General features: G+C 35.2%; 1 protein-coding gene across 9 annotated transcripts in view; it reads right to left on the bottom strand.

Moving 5' to 3' along the window:
• Window positions 1–27,228, bottom strand: part of LCOR (ligand dependent nuclear receptor corepressor) — a 138,832-nt gene that overhangs the window by 56,073 nt on the left and 55,531 nt on the right. For 6 of the 9 annotated variants that reach the window (XM_026493773.4, XM_057308857.1, XM_057308859.1 and 3 more), the window contains 2 exons: window positions 19,796–19,861; window positions 19,374–19,453 (listed from right to left, as the gene is read on the bottom strand). Coding sequence is in view for 3 of the 9 variants with exons in the window: in XM_057308857.1 (XP_057164840.1) it covers window positions 19,374–19,453; window positions 19,796–19,861 (146 nt within the window). In the remaining 6 variants the exon portion in view is untranslated. Of the gene's footprint in view, window positions 1–19,373; window positions 19,454–19,795; window positions 19,862–20,576; window positions 20,640–27,228 lie in introns of those variants that run through there. The other 3 variants (XM_057308860.1, XM_057308858.1, XM_026493772.4) reach the window with 2 other exon arrangements.

The raw sequence follows: 27,228 nt of genomic DNA on the forward strand, positions 1-27,228 counted from the left end.
TTTTTTTTCTGGTTCTCTCTTTTCTGGTAAAAATTCTAACCAGTCTGCCGTTTCACTTGTTGCTACTAGTATCATGGAGCTACCAGCCTCCCCTTAATCGTTTACCACAAAAATCATCATTTTCAACAACTTTTTGTAAGCTCTGTTCCAAATAAAGTCAGTTTCCTTAAGAGAGAGTTCTCTGCTCTCAAGGCCTGCCTTTCCCTTTGGAAGAACCTTTGTGCCACTGCACAGAAACTGGGGGCTGGGACAATGACCCACTTCTCTCAGAGAGACATCTGTGCTTTATGAGAGGGGTGCTGGATGATTTGCCTCTCCTGGCATAGAACTTCTGCCTTATGAATGATGCCTGGCCCAAAGCTCAGTATTCTCACTCTGCTGCGCCTGGAGTAGACTTCCACTCTGAGTAAAGGGTGAGTGAATGAAGGGAGCACTAGGCTTTTTGACCTCAGCTGCCTGGAAGAAAGCATCTCCAACAAGAAGCTAGAAGGTATGAAAGAAGCCCACAGTCTGCTCCTTCTGCTCAGAGTAGAGCTTCCCTCAAGCTGAGTTCAGTGAGGTGGGTGGGAATGGGTCATGGATCAAATGCCAGAGTCCCATTGTTCTTACTGAGATTTAGTAGTTTTTTGTTTTTTTTTTTTTTGAACAAATGATTCTCTGTTTGCTGTATGCCCTTAAGGTAGTTATTTCCACAGTTTAAATGGTTGTTTAAAAATAATTTTCACCAGGGCGCCTGGGTGGCTCAGTCGTTAAGCGTCTGCCTTTGGCTCAGGGCGTGATCCCGGCATTCTGCGATCGAGCCCCGCATCCCGGCTCCTCTGCTGGGAGCCTGCTTCTTCCTCTCCCACTTCCCCTGCTTGTGTTCCCTCTCTCACTGCCTGTCTCTCTCTGTCAAATAAATAAATAAAATAAAATCTTTTAAAAAAATAATTTTTACCAGTCAAATGGTTATTTTGCTTATTTTATCCAGAATAATAACCAAAGATGAAAAATATAACACAAAATCACATACTTTTTTCAACTGCATCTGGTCACCAAGTTAAAAATTTACAGCACTGATATGGGGCTCCAGGGTAGCTCAGTCGGTTAAGTGTCCAACTCTTGGTTTCAGCTCAGGTCATGATATCGAGCCTGCATCAGGCTCTGTGGTCAGCACAGAGCCTGCTTGAGATTCTTTTCCCCTCTCTCTCCCTCTGCTCCCTGACCCGCTCTCTCTCTCAAATAAATAAATTAAATCTTAAAAACAAATTTATAGTAATGATATACAAAGAAAATATAGGTCATCCTCACTGTACATACTTTATACCAAAATTAAATGAACCAAAAAAAAGTTCATATGACACAGAGCTAATAAAGTTAACACAATAGCTAGAAGATACAAAAAGAGTAAATTCATGTCATTTCCTCTCCCCCATATCTGAATTGTAAAAGGAGTCATTATGTATACTATGGCAAAAAAAAAAAAAAAAAAAAAGACAAAATGATGTGACATATTTTTCTGTAAATAAAAAAACACAGTTATTATCCCTACTTATTAAAGAACAAGTTGTTGGCTTAGAACATAATAAGAATACAGTGGGAGACATGAATTGGAACTTTTATTCCCTAGGAATTGCTTCCTTCAGAATTCAGGAACTGGTTCCCCTAGACTGGTTTCTTCATAGCCACAGGTGATTCTGTCATATCAGAATCAACTCTGAGCTGCTGCTGCTTTCTTTTTTTTCCTACTGTGAGCTTCTTAAAAGCATATATGCCTAAAACATACTGTCAAAGCATCTGATTCTGTATCTCTGTGGTAGGGAGTAGTCATGTTTTTTTTTAAAAGCTCTCTCCTTAATAAAGAAGTGAAAAAAGTACCATACTTAAAAAATTATTATGTATTTATAGCAAGTCTTAGTATTTGGGAAGGCAAATCCCTACTCGTTATTCATATTTTTCAAAATGTCTTGGCCATTCTAGCTTTATTCTTTCAGATTATATTTAAAATAACTTAGTCAACTCTTTCCCCATTACCACCAGCTCCCCAAAGAAGACATTGTGGTTTTGATCTGAATAGCATTATACTTAGAAAGTATTTCAGGAAGAATGTAACACCCTTAAAAATATTTAGTCTTCTCTTTTAGGAGTTGCTTTACATTTATCCAAGTGGGCTTTAATGGATCTCGATTAAAATTTATTGTTTATTCATATAGTTCCCACATATTTATTATTTTACATGTTTATTGTCATTATGAGAAGGATGTTACCTTTATTTTCTAGCTGCCAGCGCTGGCATAAATGGAGAAACGTGTGTTGTGTAAAAGTTAATTTTGTACATAGCTTTCGGGGAAAGTGTAGGTCATCTATCTTCAAATGCTATGTTTCCTGGTAGTTTCACAAGTTTGTGTCAATTTTCCAATATCCTGTTAAGGTAATTTCTTTTAAGGGAGCTGTGAAGGTGATAAGGAGAGGTAGAGAAAAGACAGCTGCAGAAGTCATCAACACTGTGTGGTATGATGATCCAATCCAATCACCCAAAGCAGGAAAGGAGACTTACTACCCAATGGGTTGAGATCATCAATAGGAAAGACCTCAAGTTCTTTATTAAGCTTTTAGTTATCTCCACCTACACACAATCCATACAGTATACTCTTTTATTAACTTTTACTAGCTTTTGGGAATGTCCATAAAACAAATATCCAAAAGATGTTTTCAGATAAGAAGTTTATACTTTTCCCTACAACTTAAGAGTTGCTATCTCTTTGTACTACTAGAAATGCTTAAAGGAAATTCTTCAGGCTAAAGGGAAGCAATACTACAAAACACTTCAGTGGGAAATTAAAGAAGATATAAAGATGATACAAACTATGATCATAAACTGGAAGACTCAATGTTGCTAATATGGTAATTCTCTCAAAATTGCTCTACGGATTCAATGCAATCCTAACCAAAATTCTAAAAGACTTTCTGAAAAACTGATATATTGATTCTAAAATTTCATGCAGAAAGACCTAGATTAGCAGAACAAGTCTGAAAAGGAAAAACAAAATTGGAGAACTAGTACTACTTGATTTTCAGACATAAAGATACACTAATCAAGACACTGTGGTATTGGTGTAAAAATACATATAGTTCAATGGCAAATAACAGAGTTCAGAAATATACCCACAGGAATATTGTCAACTGACACAACAAAGATGCCAACGAATTTAATAGGGGGAAAGAAGGTCTTCCCAACAAATGGTGTCAGAACTGGATTATCTTATGAAATATAATAAACCTCAACACTTAAAAGTCACACCACACAGAAAAATTAACTAGAAATGTATCAGATATCAAAACATAAGAGTCAACACTAATAAGCTTCTAAGAGAAACCATGAGATTTTCTTGAACAGGACATAAAAAACATGAATTTTAAAAGAAAAAATTGACAAAAAGTCTTATATGGAATGTATAAAGAACTGATACCACTTGATAAGTTTTTAAAAATGGAGAAGATTCAAACAAATGTTTCACATAAGATATGTATAAAGATGTTCAACATCACTAATCAACAAAGAAATGAAAATTAAAATCACAATGAGACACCACTACAGACCCACCCGAATGTGTAAAGCTAAAAAAAGATTAACAATACCAAATGTTGGCAAAATGGGGAACATCAGAATTCCCATACACTGCTGATGGAATCACAAAATGGTTAAATTAATTTGGTGAATGATATGGTAGTATAAGGTTAAATATACAATTATAATACTGCCCAGTAATTCCAATTCTGAGATAAGATGAAAATATACGTACAAAGGCTTATATGTGAGTAAGTCTAATAGCCAACTCCTGGGAACAACTCAAAAGTCCATAAAAAAGTAAAGGGATAAACAAATAGTTGCAGATATATGCTATGGAGACCTACCCAGCAATAAAAAGGAATAAGAGTATATACAAAAATAATAAATATCAAAAAATTATACTAAATGAAATAAGTCAAATATAAAAGACTACATACTGTATGACTCCTATTATATAAAATTCTATCTAGAAAAGGTAAAACTAGAGTGACTGACTGAGTTGGAGGGTCCAGGAAAAGGACTGACTATAAAGGGACATGAGAAAGCTTTTTTAGGGTGAGGGAACTGTCCTGAACCCTGACTGTGCTGGTAATTATACAACTGTATACATTTACCAAAATCTATTAATCTGAACTCTTAAATGGATTAATTTTACTGCATATAAATATTACCACATTAAAAATCTTTAAAAATAGGTTCACAGTTTTAAAGATACAAGATACAGAACATACCACTGATTTTTGGCACTTGAAATCAAACAAATGATCTTACTTACATTTTTAGAGTCACAAAGAAATGTGACACTTATTTTCAAAACCTCATATAAACATCCTTCTTCTCAAGCAAGCATACTTTTAGGTTGAAAAACAGTATTTTTTACTTGCCATCTACTTTTTGCATAGTATTCTGGATACACTATCAGTCACCATGAATTGTTGGCATTTCACTATTTTTCACTATTTTTGCTATATCTTAAGACAGAAATCAAGATAAGGAGGCTAAGTCTTGCCCAAAAGCTAGTCTTTGTTAATGAAGTTGTATGCAGACTAGTCAAAAAAGGCATACATGCATCACCAAAGGAACCAGATAACCTTAGAAAAGTGGAATCCAGTACTGGTGCAGGGAAAAGACAAGATGAATGTTGAGTATCTTGCTGTACCAGGAAGTATTAAAGTGCTCAAAAAATGATGGGGACATGTCAGAAGGACATAGTAGGTGGCTTGAAGAGGTTCCCACTAATCAAACCTGGGACACTGGATGATATATTTGAACAGACTAAGAATTTTGACTTCAAACTGACAGAGGGAATGGGAAAGCTCTTCTTTACAGTATAAAGTGATATTTAAAAAATGTAGAGGAATAGTTAGAAAAATAACAATTTTCAAGCCATCAGAAAAATAACGGATTCCAGCAAGAAATTACCACAATACCAAAACTAAAGTGGATGAAAGTTTAGTAAAGAAGAGATATTTACATAGTCTCGAAGTATCTCTTCACAAATTACCTATTAATTACAAGGAGGAAAAAGAACCACTTCAGTGGACAAACCTAGTGAACATCAACCTTGTCAACTGATCAAAGTAAACACCACCTACTAAACTAACATTGTGTGCTTCATGATGTGATGCACTGACAATGATACAATATCACTTATTTAGTACTCCTGCTAAAAGATCATGACATGAATTTTATCACAAAACCTAAATTGAAAGACATTCTACAAAACAAATGAACTATACTCTTCCAAAATGTCAGTGTCATTAAAAATAAGAAAAGTCTGGAAAAATAAGATGAAAACAGAGAAGGAGGCAAACCATAAGAGACTCTTAACCATAGGAAATAAAATGAAGGTTGCTGGAGGGAAGGTGGGTGAGGGGATGGGATAACTGGGTGATGGGCATTAAGGAGGGCACTTGATGTAATGAGCACTGGGTATTCTTTTTTTTTTTTTTTTAAGATTTTATTTATCTATTCGACAGAGATAGAGACAGCCAGCGAGAGAGGGAACACAAGCACGGGGAGTGGGAGAGGAAGAAGCAGGCTCCTAGCGGAGGAGCCTGATGTGGGGCTCGATCCCATAACGCCAGGATCACGCCCTGAGCCGAAGGCAGACGCTTAACCGTTGTGCCACCCAGACGCCCCAGCACTGGGTATTCTATGCAACTGATGAATCACTAAATTCTACCCCTGAAACTAATACTATATGTTAACTAAATTGAATTTACATTAAAAAAATTAAAATAAATAAATTAGTCTGAAGAACCATTCCAGATTAAAGGAGACTAGAGAGTAGAAAATCAAATTCAGGGGGGTAAAAAACAAAACAAAACACCAAAAACCTATGAAGTCACTGGGACAACTGGTAAAATCTGAATGAGAGTCACAGATTAAATACCGTATTGAAGTTAACTTGCCTGATTTTTGGTAAATGTACTGTGTAGTTTAGTAAGTGGATACCTTTATTCTTAGGAAATAGGGAAATATACAAGGAAATACTGAGGAATGGACAAGTATGAGGGGTATGATGTCTGTAACTACTTCTGATATGGTTCAGGAAAATCTGTATATGTTTTATGTACTATCTCTGAGAGAGAAAGAATGAGAATGAATAGTAAGGCAAATGTGGCAAAATGTTAACAATTGGTAACTCTCAGTGAAGGGTATTTAAAAGTTTTTATACTATTCTTGGGGCGCCTGAGTGGCTCAGTAGGTTAAGCGTCTGCCTTTGGCTCAGGTCATGATCCCGGGGTCTGATCAGCGACAAGTCTGCTTCTCCCTCTCCCTCTGACCACCCCCCCTTTTATGCTTTCTCCCTCACTTGCTCTCAAATAAAGAAATAAAATCTTAAAAAAAAAAAGTTTTTTACATTATTCTTAAAACTCTTCTATAAATGTGAAATTATTTCTGGGGCTCCTGGGTAGCTCAGCTGGTTAAGCATCCAACTCTTGATCTCGGCTCAGGTCATGATCTCAGGGTCACGAGTTCAAATCCCACACTGGGCTCCACACTGGGCATGGAGCCTACTTAATAAAAAAATTTTTTAAAAGTGAAATTATTTCAAAGGAAAAAGGTAAAAAAGGTAGGATGGACAAATGCTAAGCCATACTTTTCTCCCACAAGCCAAGATCTCCCTTGTCTCTCTCCCATCCTCTCCCTCCTTCATAACCCCAGCTGTCCTGCCATTAAACTGTATCTGTTTGTGTTATGAGTTGCTCCGATAAACAGACGAAAAGCAAAGAGAATAATAAGTAAGATATGGAAGTTAACAACTTTCAGGCTTTCCTTGATATCTCAACAACCTGATGAATATATTCAAAAGAGAGGAAGACATCTTCTATCAAGGGCCAGATAGTAAATATTTTAGTATTTGAAGGCATATATACAGTCTCTATTGCATCTCCTCCCACCCCTGTTTTTTTAAACCAACTCTTTAGCCTGTAGGCATTACAAAAACAGGCTACGGGCTGGACTTGGAGACGGACGATAGTTTGCTGACAGAATTATTAGATTTCTCCAAGAACTATAACGAAAGTAGTTTCACTAGTCCCTGAAATAGCAAGGATATTATTGAATAAATAAAGCAACAAAAGTATGTCAGCATGGAAGTTCGTTCTTAGGATAATAGCTAATAAAATTAAACTTTAAACAATACATAAAAATTAACATTTCCTCAAGTTTCTTTCGTAACTCTAACATTTGTCACCTTACGAGTTTTGGTGTTTTGGAGGGTAAGAATGGGGAAGGACACTTACATAGTTGCTGATTTTCTTTATGAGAGATAATATGTCAGAAGAGGAAATGGAATAAATAATTACAAATTTCACTTGGTGAAGGTAAGATGGTCTAGAGTTCAGGAGTATGATACAAAACTGAGGGGGTAACATTTTAGGACCATCCCTATCTAAATTTAAGACCATTCCTCGCTCTATACATGTGTTCTCCAAATTTAAATCATTTCTTTAAAAAAATTCATACAATATGGTATAGAAAACCTGGGAATTAGAAGCATGTACATGCATGCAAAGTTTTGTAATAATTATGTTAGCAAGCCTACCCCAATAGATCATGGGCCTATAGCTACAGCCATGTCTGCTACCCATGGCTTACTGACATTTCAAGCAATGAACTAAAAAGAGCTGACAAGACGCAACTCATTGATTTAAATGCCACTCTCCTATGTCTTATTATTTTAAATGCCAGCAAGTCTTAAGGAAAATGGCTCCACCATTTTAAATGCTCATACTCTTTAAGGTCAGTTATCTAAAAAGAAACCTTACTTCATGTAAATTATTGCTTTTTACACTAACAAAATAAAACTTGCTGTGCTTAATACAATTCTTACCATATGTCAATTTTGTTAAGCAAACTATCAAGCTAAAGAATAGGAAAAAACAAAGTCTGAAGTCTGACTACACATCACGAATGAAATATGGTATTCAAAATATACAACAAACCTACCATGAATGACTTATCAGTGTATCTGTTATTACTTTTCATGGAAATTAAGCCTAAAATATAAGTGGCAAATGGCTATTATTACCACTATACTTAACTTACCAATATCTACAGTCAGCATCTGCAGTTACAGTTTCCTTCCCTTATACATGTACAGTTACTAAAAATATTAAAAGACAATGCAAACCATCACCACAGTCAATAGCAAGGGTTTCTTATATCCTTCCACTGGCTGAAAATTAAAAGTTTATACTATCCCCATTCTCATCCACAACTCAATCAGAAACTTCAATTTCTATCTGTTCTCCATAACGACTATGGATGTCCCTAGATGCCCAAGACCATTATAAACAGAAGGATATCCAACTGCATATTTGGGGCAATAATAATATAAAAGCCTAGGTAATCTTGCCTTTTTCTGAACTCTTATAGCATATTATCTATACTACTTGAACAGTACTAGTTTTATAACCCGTATTAAAATTATTTGTGTGTGTGGACACCTAGGTGCCTCAGTCAGTTAAGCATCTGCCTTGGGCTCGCACAGTGCTGGGATAAAGTCCTGCACCGGGATCCTTGCTCAGTGGGGAGCTTGCTTCTCCCTCTGCATGCCGCTTCCCCTGACTGTGTAAGCTCTCTCTCTGACAAATAAAATCTTAAAAAAAAAAAATTTTATTTGTGTGTGTGCGTGTGTGTATTTCTTACCTCACCTCCTCCACTAGACTACAAATTCCTTGAATATAGCATCTGTGGCTGTAACTACTTTTCAATCATTCACAGTACCTTTATTTCAACCACAGTAGCTGGTACTTTTGACGTAATAAAAGTGAAATGCATAGCTACTGATTTTAACTTTAGAAATATGGAACTGGCAAAATTTTTTGAAGGAAAGAAAAAAAAAGCAGACGCAATATTGTTAAGATGTCAATACTACCCAAACTACCTACTTATTTAAAACATATCCATTATCAAAATCCCAATGGCATTTTTTTTGCAGAAATACAAAAACCCATCCTAAAATTCCTACGGAAACTCAAGGGACCCCAAAGAGCCAAAACAATCTTGAAAAAGAAGAAAGCTAGAGGTATCACACTTCCTAATTTCAAAACATATTACAAAGCTACAGTAATCAAAACAATATGGTACTGGCATAAAGACAGACACATAAAATAATGGAATAAAAGAGCCCAACGGTGCCTGGGTGGCTCAGTCAGTTAAGTGTCTGCCTTTGGCTCAGGTCATGATCTCCAGGTCCTGGGGCTGAGCCCCAAGTTGGGCTCCCGGTTCAGTGAGGATGCTGCTTCTCCCTCTCTTCCTCTGGCCCTCCCCAAGGCTCACATGGGCTCTCTCAAATAAAAAGCTTTACAAAAAAGAGAGCGCGCCCAGATATAAACCCTCATATATATGATTTTTGACAAGAGTGCCAAGACCACTTAGTGGGAGAAAAGACACTGTTCAATAAATGGTGTGGGGAAAATGGGATACCCACGTGCAAAAACATGAAAGTGGGTTCTTACCTTTTAGCATACACAAAAATTAACTCAAAATGGATCAAAGACTTTAAACCATAAACCCTTAGAAGAAAACATAGGGAGGAAAGGCTTCATAACACTGGATTTGATAAGTATTTTTTTAAATGAAACCAAAAGAACAGGTAACAAAGGTAAAAATACATAATATGGACATCGAAATTTTAAAAGCTTCCATGCATCAAAGGACACAGTCAAGAGCATAAAAAGGTAACCTACAAAACAGGAGAAAATACTTGCAAATCAATTCAGATAAGGGCTTAATATTTAGAAAGAACTCCTACAACTCAACAACAACAAAAACCCAACTTGATTTAAAAATGGGCAAAAAAAGACTTGATAGACATTTCTTCCTACTTAAAAATGCATTGCTGAGAAAAGAGAACAGAACTGGAGGCCTCACACTTCCTGATTACAAATGATATTACAAAGCCACAGTAATCAAAACAGTATGGTATTGGCATAAAAACAGACACACTGATCAGTGGAAGAGAATAGAATGCCCAGAAATAAACCCATGCATTTACAGGCAATTAATTTACAACAAAGGAGCCAAGAATGCACCATGGGGAAAGGGCAGTCTGTCCATATAATGGTATTGGGAAAACTAAACAGCCCACACTACAAATAAATGAAACTAGACCATTGTCTTACACCATACGTACAAATCTCAAAACGGATTCAAGACTTATACATAAGTCCTGAAACTATAAAACTCCCAGAAGAAAATACAGGCAGTCAAGTCCCTTGACGTCTTTGGAATAATTTTTAGATTTAATACTAAGAGCAAAGACAACAAAAGCAAAAAAAACCTACATCAAATAGGCTACATCAAACTACAGAGCTTCTGCTCAGAAAGGAAACCATCAACTAAGTAAAAAGGCAACCAGCTGAATGGGAGAAAATATTTGCAAATCACGTATCTGGTAAGGGATTACTATCCAAAGAAATCAATTAAAAAATGGGAAGAGGATCTGAATAGACATTTCTCCAAAGACATATGGATGGACAACAAGTACATGAAAGATGCTAAACATCATGAACCATGAGGGAAATGCAAATCAAAACTATAATGAGGTATCATCTCACACCTGTTAGAATGACTATTATCAAAAAGCCAAGAATGAGTGTTGGTGAGAATGTGGAGAAAAGGGAACCCTTATGCACTGTTGGTGGGAATGTAAACTGGTGCAACCACTATGGAAAATAGTATGGAGTTTCCCCCCAAAAATTAAAAATAGAACTATATGATCCAGCAGTTCCACTTCTGGGTATTTATCCAAAGAAAACAAAAAAACTAACTTGAAAAGGTTTATGCACCCCTATGTTCACTATATTATTATTTACAATAGCCAAGATATGGAAGCAACCTATGTGTCCACTGATGGACAAAATGGATAAAGAAAATGTGGTCCAGGGGTGCCTGAGTGGTGCAGGTGGTTAAGCACTTGGTTAACGGCTCGGATCGTGATCTTGGGGCTGAGGGACTGAGCCCCACATCAGGTTCCATGCTCAGCACAGGGTCAGCTTAAGACTCTCTTTCCCTCTCCCTCTGCCCCTCCCCCACCATGCTCATGCTCTCTCCAAAATAAATCAATCTTAAAAAACAAACAAAAACCAAAAATGTGGTCTATCTATCTACACACAACGGAAAAGACACAAAATTCCAATTACATTTATAAATCCGGGGAGCTAATGTACAGCATGGTGACTATAGTTAATACTGTATTACACATCTGAAAGTTGCTAAGAGAGTAAATCTTAAAAGTCCTCATCACAAGAAAAAAAATTATAACTATGTGTGGTGATGGATGTTAACTATGTAACTGTGTGGTGATCATTTTGCAATATATACAAATACTGAATCATTATTATATATGCGAAACTAATGTTATATGTCAATTATACTTCCGTTAAAAAACAACAACAAAGAAATGGTTAAAAAAAAAAAGCATTGCCGGAAGAGGCAATTTTATTAATTTTCTTGAAAATATCTTTTATTTTTGTTAAAGTAGAAAACTGCAAGCAGCAGTTCAAATGAGAGGAGTACAGTTATTATAGCCTATTTCTCCCTTATTATTTTTTTAAACATCACCTTCATACCTGAGAACTCCTCAACTTTCTTTGCCCTCAGTGTGAGCAAGTCAGTTAGCCAGGGTTCTTATACTTAGGTTTTCTTGCCTCATTTATTTTCTGCCAACTGTTAACTCCTACAATTATACTGACTGTACTCTTATTTCAACAGGAATCTCCTATTACTATTCAGTAACTAATTTCTTGTCGATTTTTTTTTTAAGATTGTATTTATTTTTGTCAGACAGCGTGAGAGAAAGCACAAGCAGGGGGAGGGGCAAAAGAAGAGGGAGAAGCAGGCTCCCTGCTGAGCAAGGAGCCTGATGCGGGACTTGATCCCCTGGCCCTGGAATCATGAGCTGAGCCGAAGGCAGACACTTAATGGACTGAGTCACCCAGGGGTCCCTTTGTCGATTTTTTTTTTTTAAAGATTTTATTTATTTATTTGACAGAGATAGAGACAGCCAGCAAGAGAGGGAACACAAGCAGGGGGAGTGGGAGAGGAAGAAGCAGGCTCATAGCGGAGGAGCCTGATGTGGGGCTCAATCCCAGAACGCTGGGATCACGCCCTGAGCCGAGGGCAGACGCTCAACCGCTGTGCCACCCAGGCGCCCCCCTTTGTTGATTTTTCTTACAATCTTGCCTTCTTCAACTGTTCCCACCTTTTAATAACCTTAACGTCTTCCCTTCTTCCAGCTTCTTTTCTTCCAAGGGTATAAACATTACATAAGTTTTCTCCTCCTCCCCACAAAACCTTTACTTAAACCAACTGCCCATTAATTCTCTGGTCCTGTTCTCTTATCATTCCTGTCAGTGACAACTTTTTAAACTGGTAGACTATATCCATTTCTTAACTTCAACAACATCTACTTATTCATTAACCCTGTCAGACTTACAGTCTGGCTCCTATAGCCAATAATCTTGAGAAGCTATTCTCTCAAAGCCCACTGTAGTATGTTTGGGGGTACTTGTCAACCCATTTAGGGCCCATTTGGGGAAACAGCATAGGAGTCCATGTTAGTACAACAAACACAACTCATACTCCTCACACAGTATGGGGCCAGGGAGATACCTGATCCAAGATTGGCAACTCATTTATTCTATGATCCTATTTTCCTTTCAATCTGATTCTTCTACTTCCTAAAATGAAGGTCTTCAGTTCTTAGTATTTTGCATTTTATCCCTCACCAAAGATTCATCTGCTCAAGTATTCCAATCACCACATGTATTCAGAAACCCTACAAATATGTATTCAGCTCAGACCTCTTATTTCAACTCCTCTTCCACAACCCTATTGGACACTTCCAATTAAATGTTCCCTTCTACCACAAACTGCTTTCAGCTAATAACCTCATTTTCCTCACTATAAAAATTGGCCACCATACTTTTCCCCTTCTCACTTCTCAACTTCTATTAATTCACCATGCTAAGTCATCCTGGCTTGGAAAACTTTGTCAGTATCATTTCTCTCTCTTATTTACAAACTCACGTAATCGCTAAGTTCACTTTTTTCTAGATTCCTTACACACATACCTTCCTTATAAATTTTCACAGCAATGACCCTAATTCAGGCTCATTTTCTGGGTTATTATAAGAGCTTTCTATAACTTTCTCACTATAAAATCCTCTGCATTATAACCTAAAAGTGACTACCAAAGCAAACCACTCTAAAACATGGAGCCTTTTAAGATTCAGGATGCGTTCCATCTCCTTGATTAAGCATCATCCACTTCGCCTCTCGAGTGCTTTAGTACTTAAATTTTCTGGTATTATCCACTATGTTTTCGAATATTATATACTAGAATGAAGGAGGGGATTTTACTCTCAATGTTTCCTACCTACATCAGAGCTTTGGTTCCGGGCATGTCTGATGGATGATTTAATTCTCCCCAATTTAAATCCCCTTTAATTGCATTAGCTACCCAAGGTCTCACCAACAGTCCATAAGGAGGAATCAGTGTTTTACTTCTTTGGTATACTCTCTGGCCTACCACAGATCCAGGCATTTAATAAATGTGCCAAATGATTAGTCCACTGGTTAACTACGACCACATAAAATTTAACACAACAGAGCTAACCACCCATTAATAGTTTATTGAGGTCTATTTGTTTTAGGGAAAAATCCACAAAAGAGTAGGAGTTCAAAAAAAACCCACTTCAATATTTAACGAGATCTTGGACTGAGCACTGATTCATTGAGTCAAGTGATTTTCCCTAATCTTTTAAAATAATCTATATAAAAGGCCTCTGGAAGTACAAGGTTAAGTCTCACAATTTAGATCTGTAGAGTTAATAGAGCAATTAATTCATCATGTACTAACTTGTGGTATCCACTTAACTCTGCCCTGTATCTACTTAAATCTCATAAATAAGTAACCTTTAAACTTCTCATATTTATTTTTCTCATTCCTAATAGATATGTATTATATTAATATATTTTTTCCAATGTGCCTTTCATATGGTACATACTATGAATACTTAATGATCTGTGGTACTCTGGGACAAGAGACAGACAAGTTACATCAAGCAGCACTGAATATACCCAAACTAATATACTGGACATAAACACATGTTGTGGAATATGATGAGAAAATAGTAACAAGAGTCACCATTTGCTCTTACTATAAACTTTCAATGTGCTAAAGTAGCAATAAAAGTAAAATGTTAAAAGGATATATCTAAACTTCTAATTAATGTATATTCATGAACCAGAAAAAATTATAAAATGTTCAGACTAAATGCAACATGAAAGACTAATGATAAATATGAAAAGAATCTCGTTACATGATTTCTCAGCTGGCTGGGCAATGAAGGGTATCTGCATGACCTGACTCTAAATTTATCCCGGGTTAATCCAAAAATAAATGTGCTATCCACCTAGGATGTGCCTGTCTCATCTCTGCTTATGTATTTTTCAAAAATGCAGCTCAAATTCTATCTTCTTAAAACACTGTCCTAAAATGCTAGTCAAATACTAAACTCACTAACAATCTTATAACAAACTTCCTTAGAGCACAATTATTTTAGATTTTGGTATAACATCTTATCTCCCATCATTCCTAGTTAGTAAAACATCCATGCTCTTGACTCTACAAGAGCTGTCTCTATCTCTGCCAAACAAGCAGAGCCATACCACAGATTTATTAATCACTTAGAATTAGTCCATTTTTAGGAACAATAAATTCTTCCTAACTCTCCAACACCCTCTCACTACTAATGGATCAACTCTTCATACTATCAACACAATTAATGAAAGCCTCACAAGATGGTTTTTAGTAGATACAGAAAGAAATACAGATATATTTAAGTAAAAATACATATCTCCTAGCTGAGACGACTGAGGAGACCTAGAGGTAATGACTCTCTAGTACCAATAAAGACACCTAGTACCTAGACCTTGCTTTCTTATACAATTCTCTAAATAAACTAAGGTCCTTGGAAAAATCCAGAGTTGAGACAGAGAAAGCAAAGATAAGTCTGGGACATTTTTTGGTGCCAAAAAGAAAAGAAGTACTATTTAAAAAAAAAAAAAGAAAACATTACAGAAACATGTCAAAAAAAGATAAGGAACCAACCTGAAAGAGTTCTTAATGGCCAAATCTAGGACAATTTGAACTACAAAATAAAAAAAAAAAATGACTGTAATGAATTATAATCCAGAGTATAAGAATCCATGATTCCATATTGATAGGTAAACAAATAAATACATAAATATAGAGGAGAAAGGAAAGCTCTTTCTTAGAGTAGAATTCCAACTAACAGAAGCAGAATAATAGAAAATCATCATTTGGTAAATAGTAGATAGTAATTTTTCAAGCAACATTCATCAATGAATGAATTAGTAGTATACAATGAGGAAATTAGTATATGATGAGAAACTAGTATGATGAGAAAGGTATTTCCAAAATCTCAAAGTACCTCTCCACAAGGTATCTATTAAGTATGAATGGGGAATAAAAAATAGAAACCTTATAATAGAGAAAACTGGCAGACATCACATTAACTAACTGATGAAGGTAAACATCACCGTATGCTTCCTGATAGGGTGCACTAAGGATGATACATCATTCTGTGGAATTCTTGACAAAAATGCATAACCTAAACTCAATCATGAGGAATCATCAGACAAACCTAAATCGAGGGGACATTCTACAAATCAATGTTAGTGTTCTTCAAAATATATGAAAGGCAAAGCAAAAAATACTATTCCAACTATGACAACTAAATACAAAGTGTGAACCCAGACTGGATCCTGGACCAGAAACATAACATTACTGACATCACTGGCTAACTATGAAAGGTTTACATATTAAATAATACGGCATCAATGTTAATTTCTTGATTTTTATAATTATATTGTGGTTACATAAGATGCTAACATCTGGAAAGTTTGGGTAAAGGGTATATAATAACTCTTTATTGTTTTTCCAATTGTTCTATAAGTCTAAAATTATTTCAAAGAAGCTAAAAAATGTCTAAAAGCCTTATGAGTGAATACACACAGGTAACTGTGTGTATATGCTTGTCACATGTAAGCACTCAAAAGTTAGCTATTAATTTAATTCTCTAAGTTTATTAAGCCTTATTTAGTAAAGTTACTCATTTAGTAAACATTTTACAGAGTGCCTCGTATATGCCCAACAAATAGAAAAGAAAGAAGGCAACCAGTGAGGCAGGTACTCACTAGTAGATTCCTAGGCACAGCTGAGAGTGGCTATTTCAAATACACTCTTGTCCATCTACACTCTAGTTCTCTTCTCTCTTTCAAACTGAATCATTCCAAGTTCTACTTTAATTCCTGCTCTCCACTTTCTGTGATTCTGTTCCTAGTTATGTTATCAAAATGCATGTACTCTAAAAACATGGATCAAATTCCAGCTACGTGACACTGCCTGTAATAATCTCTGCAACCCTTCCAATTTCTTATTTCTAAAACTGGTATGCCTTTAACCAACTTTATACGATTGTTGTGAGGATTTAAATGGGAACAAATAAAAGTAACTGGCACACAGATGTTCAAAAAATGTTACTTTCCGATCCCTTAAAAATTGTATTTTCTAATCACTGTAGAATCCTGAAGGGTAGATCAACAATTGTTTCACTAATCTCTAGCTGAACCCCCATCCTATTTTCCAAAGAGACTACTTTGTATTTTTTATCTATATATTTTATAAAGTAAATATAAATAAACGGTATGCATTTACTTTATCAGTTTTAACAGCTTCGGTATCTACTGAAAGTCCAAAATGAAAAAATATGAATAACTTCCATTTCTTTCCCAACTATCAGACCAATATTTCTAACAGCTTTTCCAAATATCCTGGATATCTCATCATGCCACCCTCAAACTCAAGACTCCACTATCATGCTCTATGCTGCCACCTATTGGCTATTACCATACTCTGCAGAGATTTCCTCTTTTTGGAATCTTAAAGCCAGCCTTAAAAAGTACAAGCTTCAACCCAGTGGATATATTTACTTCCACATTCTAGTCCTTCTCAGATGAGATGCTCCAAGTGCCTTCTAAAAGTTTCAGTTCAATCACTTTAAGTCTAACACAATTAGAGATACATACTTGACAAGTTACATCTTCAAACAAGCTCTCTCTTTTCCTATTTTCCACTATAGATGTTATGGCTGTCTCTGAAAAAAATAAATGCCAAAGATAAATAGTGAAGTGTCTAATGGAAAATATCAGCTTTCCCAGAACTAGCTAAATTGTCAAATGGAAATATTCTTTCTAATTAGAAAAGCAACTAGAAATTGAGGAACTAAAACAATAAGAACAGCTGCTTTAAATGCTACATGGTTCCATGCCTTGCTATTTCCATCTTCTAAAAATATTCACATAATATTTTACCCTCATATAGCAATGGAAAACTCAATCATATTACAAGAATATACTGTTCTCAACTACTGAACACAGAAGGGTTTTCCTCCCAATCCTACCCTTAAAAAGGTAATTAATAGTTGCTCCTTCTCTTCCACCAAAATGCCTATTAAATGACTTGCTCAATAGTCACAACATGCATGCATATGCATGCACACACACACAGTTTAAAATGATCAACCTCGACTTCACTGATACTTGCTTAATTTATGGTCTTTCTCAAACCACATTAAATTTCAAAACACTCTCCACATTAATTCAATGATAATAGACCATCCTGGATAGTCACAATAACAACTTTTTCATGCAGTAAGTAAGAAAAGGAAGCTACAAAAGAACACTGAAAAGCTCTTGAACTGGCTTTCAGATTTTAAAGCAACTTGCCAACAATGGTAAATAATGGTACAGTGGTTACAAGGAGGGGTAACGAAGTATACAACATGGTTCAGTCTTCAGAGGTTGACAATGTAGTCAAGAACACAAGACACAAACACAGAAAAACAGGAACATAATAAGGCAGACTATTAATTGACAAATAATCGTTATAGATACTACAACAGTGTGAAAGGTTGAAACAGCAATAAGAGCAGAGGTATACCGCTGATACTGAAGGAGGGTGGAAGCTTAAGCTTAAGGGAAGGGGAATTTCAAGCTATAAAGAACAACTGGTATGCAATGCTACAGTCTAAATAGTAAAAGCAATGATTGTACCAGTTTAGCTGAAAGAAAACTATATAGAAGACTGGGGGGGCAGCATTAGAAAGAGAACTGGACTGATGTGTGGAGAGTATTGAGGCACAGAACATTCGGCTAATAAAGCCAGATACAATGAAAAAAGTCACTGGAGACTGTGTGTTGGATAATGTTTCCACATATTTGAGGGATGAGGGTTGGGGGGAAGGAGTTTAAACTCGTAGCAGTGTTTAAAAGACTGAAGAAAACTAAGAGACCAATCATGTTATTTCAGTAGTCTATAAATAATGCTAACGGTAAAAACTATACGGTAATGACTGTGGAAGGAAAAATGAATAAACTCCGTATAAGGGAAGAGTTTACAGAACCTGGTCAATGATCCTGTTAGAAGTGTACAAGGGGAAGGAAGGAATTAAAAATGTTTCCAAAAGCTTTAAAACAGGGAACAGGGGCACCTGGGTGGCTCAGTTGGCTAAGCATCTGACTCTAGATACTAGCTCAGGTCTTGATCTCAGGGTCATGAGTTCAAGCCCCACACTGGGATCCACGCTAGACGTGGAGTCTACTTTAAATAAATAAATAAATACAGGGAACAGAAGTACCATAAAAAGAAACATAGATAGGAAACCATTATTAATAAATATTCCCAACAATTGAAATGCTTCTAAACCAAAACTCCATTTACGTTTAACACAAAGCACTAAAAACAGAAACCCAAAATACTGCCAATTTCTACAACTGAATATAAATAGCATTCATGTTCAAATAGTATAAAGAAACATCTTCTACTAAAGCATAAACCATAGTTTGTCATAAATCTACATGAATTAGTAACTACTTGATCTAGATCCATGTTACTGCTTTTTGTACAAATGACTCTCATTGCTTAAATTATCATATATTTCATATTTAAAATACACCCAACAGTTTGAAATCTAGCTAATTATTCTGCCTAGTGAGCTATATAAATAAAGCAATGCACATTGGGATATAGATTTCTCAATAGGCTAATCAACATACTAGAAACAGTCTAAATAGCAAAACAGAGTTACTATCAAATCTTTTTAAATAAATATGGGGTATGCCTTCCTTTTCCTACAAAAAAGTAATCAAGTTTTGAAGAAATAAAAACTATAAAATACCACACTAGATAATAGATAAGTCCCACAAGTTTTTTGGTTACCTTTACTTTATCTCTTCTCAAGCAACAGAATAGACAATTTTCATCAAAAGTCCAATCAGAAATGTTTTCAGGTTCACAGTCTGCAAAAACAGTTGGAATACTAAATTAACAGTCACGAAAGGGAATTTTTCATGAAACAAATGAAAATATCAAATATATTTATTTTAATAACAACAACAAAACCCTAAACAGTAGACAGGTTCCTTATTTGTCTTAAAATTCTTAATAACTGCTCACTAGTTAATATACCTTATTAATACATATATTTGCATTCAACTAAAACACAAACAGATGCTTACAGGGATACAGCTTTAACTCACATAACACTGAATAAAGAGAAGGAGATGGAGGCTTAAATCACAAAAGTATCATATATGTCACCAGGAAGAATCTGAAATACCAAAAAAAAAAAAATTGAATACCTTTAAATAAACTGAGATCTTTTAATAATGCAGGTCCAAACAGCCCTTCAAGAATACTTTCAAATCCTGAAAGGATGAAAAAAAATCCATATTACAATAATACTCCCTATGGTAATGTAATATTATCAATCTGTTGCTTAAAAAAAAAAAAAAAACTGTATTCTTCCAGTTTTCAAGGATCCCCGGGTTATTACTGAAGGGATGCTGAGGAAAGAGTGTCAATGACAAATTTAAAAGAAGCATTTGCATTTTTGTCCATGATTAACATTCAATATAAATTCAGAGCACATTCAAGAACAATACAAAACAGACAACACTAGAAATAACCAATGAATGAATGGAAATTCACAGGTTCTCTTATCATTTTACACAATCCCAAATACCTCCTTACATAAATGCCCAACTTCATTTTTAAAAAGGCACCTTTCCCAATAAAAGGTCAAATCGTTTCAAAGTTTCCACAGCATTCTAGATTACTCTAAATAGCATGTTTCTGAGTATCAACTGAGATCATAGGTTTTTCAAGCTAACAGTTTTTAAAGAAGGAAAATCCTCACCAAGAACATCTTTATCACTAAAGAAAATGGTCACAACACAGTATTTTAAAAGAAAAAGACCTCTGTAATTGTTCCACATTGCCATAATAACTACTTGCTGGTTCTTTTATGAAGGTAAAACCCACTAATTATACATACAAGAAATTCAAATACACCTACACATAAATATTTAAAATATTATCACCTTTTACCAGTATTAAAAAAATACTTTTCTGATTTATTACCTCAAATATTGCTGATCAACTCAATGAAAAACAATTTAAAAATCTTGGCCATCTTGCTGTTTCCTATGGTTCATTAAGAGAAAAAGGAGGGAAAAGAAGAAAGGAATCAGATCGTACCTTTATATAACATAACAGAAATAATGGGTAAGAGTAGTGGTTCCCAAACTATGGATCTCACTGGGAGTTCAAACAGTTACAAGGGGTCCACGAATCCATATATACTTAAAGCATGAGCTTCAGAAAGAGTATGTCTTGTGCATTCACTGTACATAGTACTTTTCAAACACATAAAAATGTTATTGTAATTAAGAAAATACAAAAAGTGTTACTGAATTTCTAGTATGTACTAGGTATTTTGGGGCACTATGCATTTTGTCACATAGTCTACTATCACAGGTTTATAATTTAAAAAGATAGTTATGATGGAATATTACTCAGCCAACAAAAAGAATGAAGTCTTGCCATTTGTAAGGATGTGGATGGAGCCAGAGTATATTATTATACTAAATGAAATAAGTCAGAGAAAGATAAATATCATATGATCTCACTCATATGTGGAATTTAAGAAAACAGACGAACATATGGGAAGGAGGGAGGGAAAGGGAGAGAGGGAAATAAACCATAAGAAAATCTTAGCGATAGAGAACAAACAGGGTTGATGGAGGGATATGGGTGGGGGGGGATGGGATAGATGGGTGAAGGGTATTAAAGAGGGCACATTTTGTGATGAGCACCGGGTGTTGTATTCAAGTGACAATCACTAAATTCTACTCCAGAAACCAATATTGGACTGTATGTTAACTGAGTAAAACTTAATTAAAAAAAAAAAAAAAAAAGTACTCTTATGCTTAAAAGGGAGGGAGACCCACTAATTTAAAATACTATACCCAGGTGGATACATGAGGTCCGCACACATAGTTAGCATTTCCTTACCACAAATACAATCACCATAAAGGGTTTGGAAGATAAAGCGGTAAAAAAGATGGTCCTTAGAAACAGTATTTTATCTCATTAAATAATGCAAGGGCGCCTGCCTAGCTCAGTCAGTGCAGCATGAGACTCTTGATCTCAGGGTTGTAGGTTTGAGGCCCACACTGGGTATAGAGATTACTTAGAAATAAGATCTTAAAAAATAAAATAAAATAAAAAAGATTAAAATTTAAGAATAATAATGCAGTGTAAGGGATTTTTTTGTCCACAGTATTTAGCCATTGTTTTCAACAGAGTAATCTCTAGAGTTTGCATTATCTACATTGACGTTAAAGACCTGATTTTTCTACACTATCTTCTAGATTCTAGATTTTTCATGTATTATTAAGAAGCAATTGTTTTTCAACTCTCCTTAATTTCTTCCCATCAAAATTATTCCAAGGACATTAACAAAATCAAACTACCCATTCAAGCAAATTGGAGTTATCTGTGTCTGCTTATTTAATTTGCCTACTATAATTAGAACATTTTCCACTCATTTACTATGACCCCTCTTCCCCACACTAGGGAGGAGAAAGGGTTGGACTGGGGGTTTAGAGGTTAGGGAGATGGTGGTAAGAGAACGAAAAACGAATTGCTAGATCCTAGCTATCTTGGGCCTGCAAACTAGATCTTCGCAACACTAGTTTGGTTTTTTTTTTTTTTTTCTTCCCTTAAATTAATCCCAGAGCCTATCTCTAACTCTAACACCCTATTTTACAAATATTAATGAAAGCATTTTAATATCTTGAAAGTACCAAGTATGTGCTACAAGTAGCTAAAGGAGAGTACAGGTGGCTCTTGTCCCAAAGAGCGTAGGTTTGTATGAAATTATAATGAATTCCAAACTTGCATAGTAAGTATAAATTCTTGAAAAGGAAAAATGTAAATATAGCAAGAAATAATACTCAGAACAAAAAAAGCAAATAAAAGCTTTGAGATACAAAATTATAAAAATTACAAAAGATAACAGAGTCTGAAATAAGAAAACGGAATAAAAATTTCATCAATAACACACAGACACTAACAAAAACTGAAATTACATATCAAAAAGCCATGAAAGGGAAAAGACCAAAAGGAATCAAACAAAAAATCTGGTGCCTTTTTTTTTTATAATATTTTTTTATTATATTATGTTAGTCACCATACAGTACATCCTAGTTTTTGATGTAAAGTTCCATGATTCATTACTTGCGTGTAACACCCAGCGCACCATGCAATACGTGGCCTCCTTAATACCCATCACCAGCCTATCCTATTCCCCCACCCCCTTCCCCTCTGAAGCCCTCAGTTTGTTTCCCAGAGTCCATAGTCTCTCTCATGGTTCATTCCCCCTTCTGTTTACTTCTGTTTATCCCCCCCTTTCTTCTCCTACCGATCTTCCTACTTCTTATGTTCCATAAATGAGTGAAACCATATAACTGTCTTTCTCTGCTTGACAAAATCTGGTCCTTTAACCACAATTAATTCTGATTAAAAAAGCAACTGTAAAGAGGTCACCCCTATTTTGCTCATATCTGTAACATATGTTAAACGTTACAAATCTTATTAGAAACTGTAAAGCCGTATTTTGCTACCCTCTATTAACTGAATTTAATGCTACTCAGTTTTATTAATATTAAATATTGAATTTAGTTAGCAGTTGCATAGCAACGAGAAATGGCTCATGTGCTATGCTTGACATTAACAAAAAGCAAATAAGGGAAAAACAAATGTATTCAAAATTTATACCATGATCTCACAGAAAAGCCATGAGATCAATAACAAAATGCCATGGAAAATTAAATAAACACTGAGAAAGACAGCCATGTCATTATGTTCAATCACTAGGGCTTAAAAAGCATCTTTATGTAACATATTACATATAAGGAAATATTGGTAATTTTATAGGACATAACTAGTGTCCCAAGAATTCCTATCCAACATCACAATGGTCTCAAAGTTGGTCTCCAGTCTCTTCCTCACAGCAACCTCCACTATGTTTTCAGACTATTTCTAAAACACTGCTTTTTGTCAATACCACTATTTATTCAGAGAAATTCTACTTTGTTTAAAAAATAAATTTAAATTCTTAAGTCCAACAATCAAAGCTGCTTGTAATTTGGCTCCAAGCTACCATTAGCAGCCTTATTTCCCAGAACTTTGTGCTCATTCTCACAGCTCCAGTCACATTGGTTTTCTGGTGTATTTAGTCATCACTTTTACCTCCTAGTATTTTCTCAAGGCTTTCCATCTCACCTCTGCCCAAATAAATTATCTCCTTCAAGGTACTCTTCAGTTTGTTCAACAAATACATATTTGTTTACTCAATATATATTAACTGACAACTTACCACCTACCAGGGACAGTGGCAGGCACTGAGTAGGCAATGGAGAACAGACATGGTACCTGCCCCCATGAATCTTGGGTTTCCAGTTTTCTTATCCTTACTTATCACTCTCCCCTTTTAAATAAATGTCAAGTGTTTATGTTTTGTTTTCTGCCCATGCAAAGCCCTGCCTATAAAAGTATGCTATAAAATAAAATTTGTCATAGGCTATCTAAGCCTTTTTTTTTTCTTTTCTTTTCACACATTTAGGCCTTACCTGCTCAAGGAGATTTAGTGCTCTAGGAAGGCTATGCAGGTCTTCCTGTTTCCCACATTTTTTTTTTCTCTTATACTAGGATGCACGCAACATGCCTGGTTTTTAGCTTCTGATTAAATAATCATATAGCTCTTAAATTTTTTCACATATTCCCTCTTCAATCTAAATCATACTCGCTACCTCTTTATTTGCAACCAAAAGAGGAAAAGCTGGTTATAAAAAATAACAGGGCAGGAACGTATCAAATACATAGCCAACTTCAGTAAGCGATATAGTGTGTACTTCTGAAATAAAGAAAATATTACAGATGGAATGAAAAAAGGGCTGAGTCTTGGGAATCCTTTCTCTGAGGAAACCAGTATAGAGATTAGCAGTTTGGAAGACAAAGAGGTACTCAAGGAAAAATAGAAGCACATCAGACAATTCACAATTTTTACATCTAGGTCCTTGGGTGTCTTGTAAAACTTGGTGCCCGGTATAAAAGAGCTCAACCTCCAAGAGAGTATTATTATTTTATAAAATGCCAGTTCAGAGATGCTTGCTGGTAACAATCATCAACTAATATCCTAGTAATGAGGGGAGACCGACAGTGTCTGTTGTTCTTTGCTTAAAACTCAGGTGTAGAACTTGCCACCACCACACTAAACTCCATTATAAGGGAGCCCCAAAGGAACTAAAAAGCACCAGATTTTATATAATCTTTTATATTTTATCCAAGGTAATATGAGGTAAAGAATCCCTTTTTACTGATGTTCCAGCTTCCCCAGTGTATCCTATAACCAAAGAAATGTGGATGGACTTCCACAGGTAATAAACAAAAACCAGGCTCCTCTTTTCATTACTTAAGGTGATCCACCCCGCCTAGTGCCGGACAACTACATTCACTAAGAGTTCTTCCTCTCCCTCTGAGCATCTGCTCCTGGCCCATGCACTCTGAAGAGCCCAATTGCTGGCACACTTATCACCCTCCAAATTACCCAGCACAAGAACTGATGAAAAAACCCAACCAGATACAATGAAGAGAAACAATAACCTAATTACAACTAATGGCTCAAAATGAAACAGAATTGATGAAGAAAAAATATTAGAACTTGAAGAAAAAAATGTAAATAGTATTTCCACTGAGACCAGGGAAGAACAGCATTTTAAAAAGGGCATGCTACTTTGGAAAAAGTGGAGAACATGTGCTTAGAAGAGAAGGAAAAAAGAAAAACTATCAAAATAGCCAAACAGAGGTGGTATGTAGAAAAATATATAATAAATAAGTAATTTTAAAAAACTAACTTAAGAAATGTCCTCAAAAAGTCAAAATTAAGAAAGAAATAGTGAATCTGAAGACACTGAAATCATGAGGTGGCCAGGACATTGAACAATGTAAAACACAATTTCCAGAACAAGAAAAAAGCAAACAATATACATTTTAATAAACTTTTTTTTAAAAAAGGAAAGCAGAAGGAGAAGAAGAAGAAAACTTTCTAAAGTTGAATACTATCTTGAGTCTGCATATCGAATGGGCTCTGAGAAAAACTGAGGCTGAATACTCAGGGGGAAAAAAGCATGTATATTAATACTTCTCTGGTAAAATATCTCAATTTCAAGAATAAAAGTTTAAAAGCTCCCAATAAGGGGGAAATTTTCCTTTTTTTTTTACTTAGAATAACAAAGAGAAAAGAGATTTAGACTGCCAGTCATTTCATCAGTAAAAGTAAATGCTAAAAGCCAATGGAGGTATGTGTTTACAAAATTCTGAATGTAGAACAAAAACAAAACACTTCTTTAGCCAGTCTATCATTTAAAGACATGGGTAAAAGAAAGAAATAACTAGATATGCTCTGATTTGAAAAGCACGGCAGCACTCACTCTGGGCTAAGAGTTACTTAAAAGTAGTTCAGCTAATAAAAAATGATTCAGAACAAGTACCTCCTAAGAAAACATTGTTTATATAAAAAATAACGGTAAGCAATATACCCATAAAATTAATAGTTAAGTGTAAATAATTGTTACTAATACAGGGGTTCAGTTTAATATAATGAATAAAAAGAACTCTTTAAATAGATGAACACAATATAATTCTTTAATTGAATGATTTAAGAATAACATCCCAAATCTTAGGTGAAGAAGTAAGAATAAGATATGCTTAAGTATGTCAAAATCAAGTGTGTATGTGGGATAAGGGAGCAATCTGTCATAGACATTAATCTTTGATGTTAAGGAAATGTAGGCTTAAGATGAACTTGCTTAAAATGTATGACTAAAGCTGAAGAATTTCCAAACCACCAGAGGAAATAACAGTAACAAAAAAGGTCAACTATAAAAGTAAATAAAATTAAAAATTAAATAAAAAGCAAGCATACTAAACAAGAAACACAAAAAACAATTTCAGGAATAATACCAAACAGGTACACATTATGATAAATATTAACTGGATTAATTAAGTGAAAAGTTTGTCACATAGGGTATAGCAATATGCAGTTTATAATGAGCTGAAAGTGACAAAGATATGTTGAAACTGAAGACATAGGCAAAGAGAAAAACATAAACAAGAAAAAAGAAGCAATAAATTAGGTGGCAAGATAAATATCAGATGAAGAATTCAAGGATAAAAGCATAAAACAAAATAATAAATTTTTACTATTACTAAAAGGGTAATTTTTTTTAAAAAAAATATTTATTTATTTATTTGAGAGAGAGAGTGCATGTGCGCGAGCAAAAGCATTGGTGGGGCGGGGGAGCTCCAGCAGACTCCTCCTGAGTGAAGAGTCCAATGTGGGGCTCAATCCCAGGACCCTAAGATCAGGACCTGAGCTGAAATCAAGAGTTGGATGCTTAACCACTGAACCACCCAGCACCCCAAGGGTAATCTGTTTAATGAGTAAAATGGACCAGTAATTTTTCTCATAATACCTGTTTGGGTTTGGTATCTGACATCATAGAAACAACTGAGATATAGTCTGTCTTTTTCTATTTTCTGGAAGAGGTGACAGATACTCTCTTTTAAAGTTGAGATGAACCCACATGTAAAACCATGTGGGGTGTTTTCTTTGAGAGAAGAGCTCTATTAAATTTATTTAATAGTTATAGAACCAATCAAGCTTTGT

This window comes from Ursus arctos, unplaced genomic scaffold (genome assembly GCF_023065955.2).
Source record: "Ursus arctos isolate Adak ecotype North America unplaced genomic scaffold, UrsArc2.0 scaffold_7, whole genome shotgun sequence".
NCBI classification, from domain to species: domain Eukaryota; kingdom Metazoa; phylum Chordata; class Mammalia; order Carnivora; family Ursidae; genus Ursus; species Ursus arctos.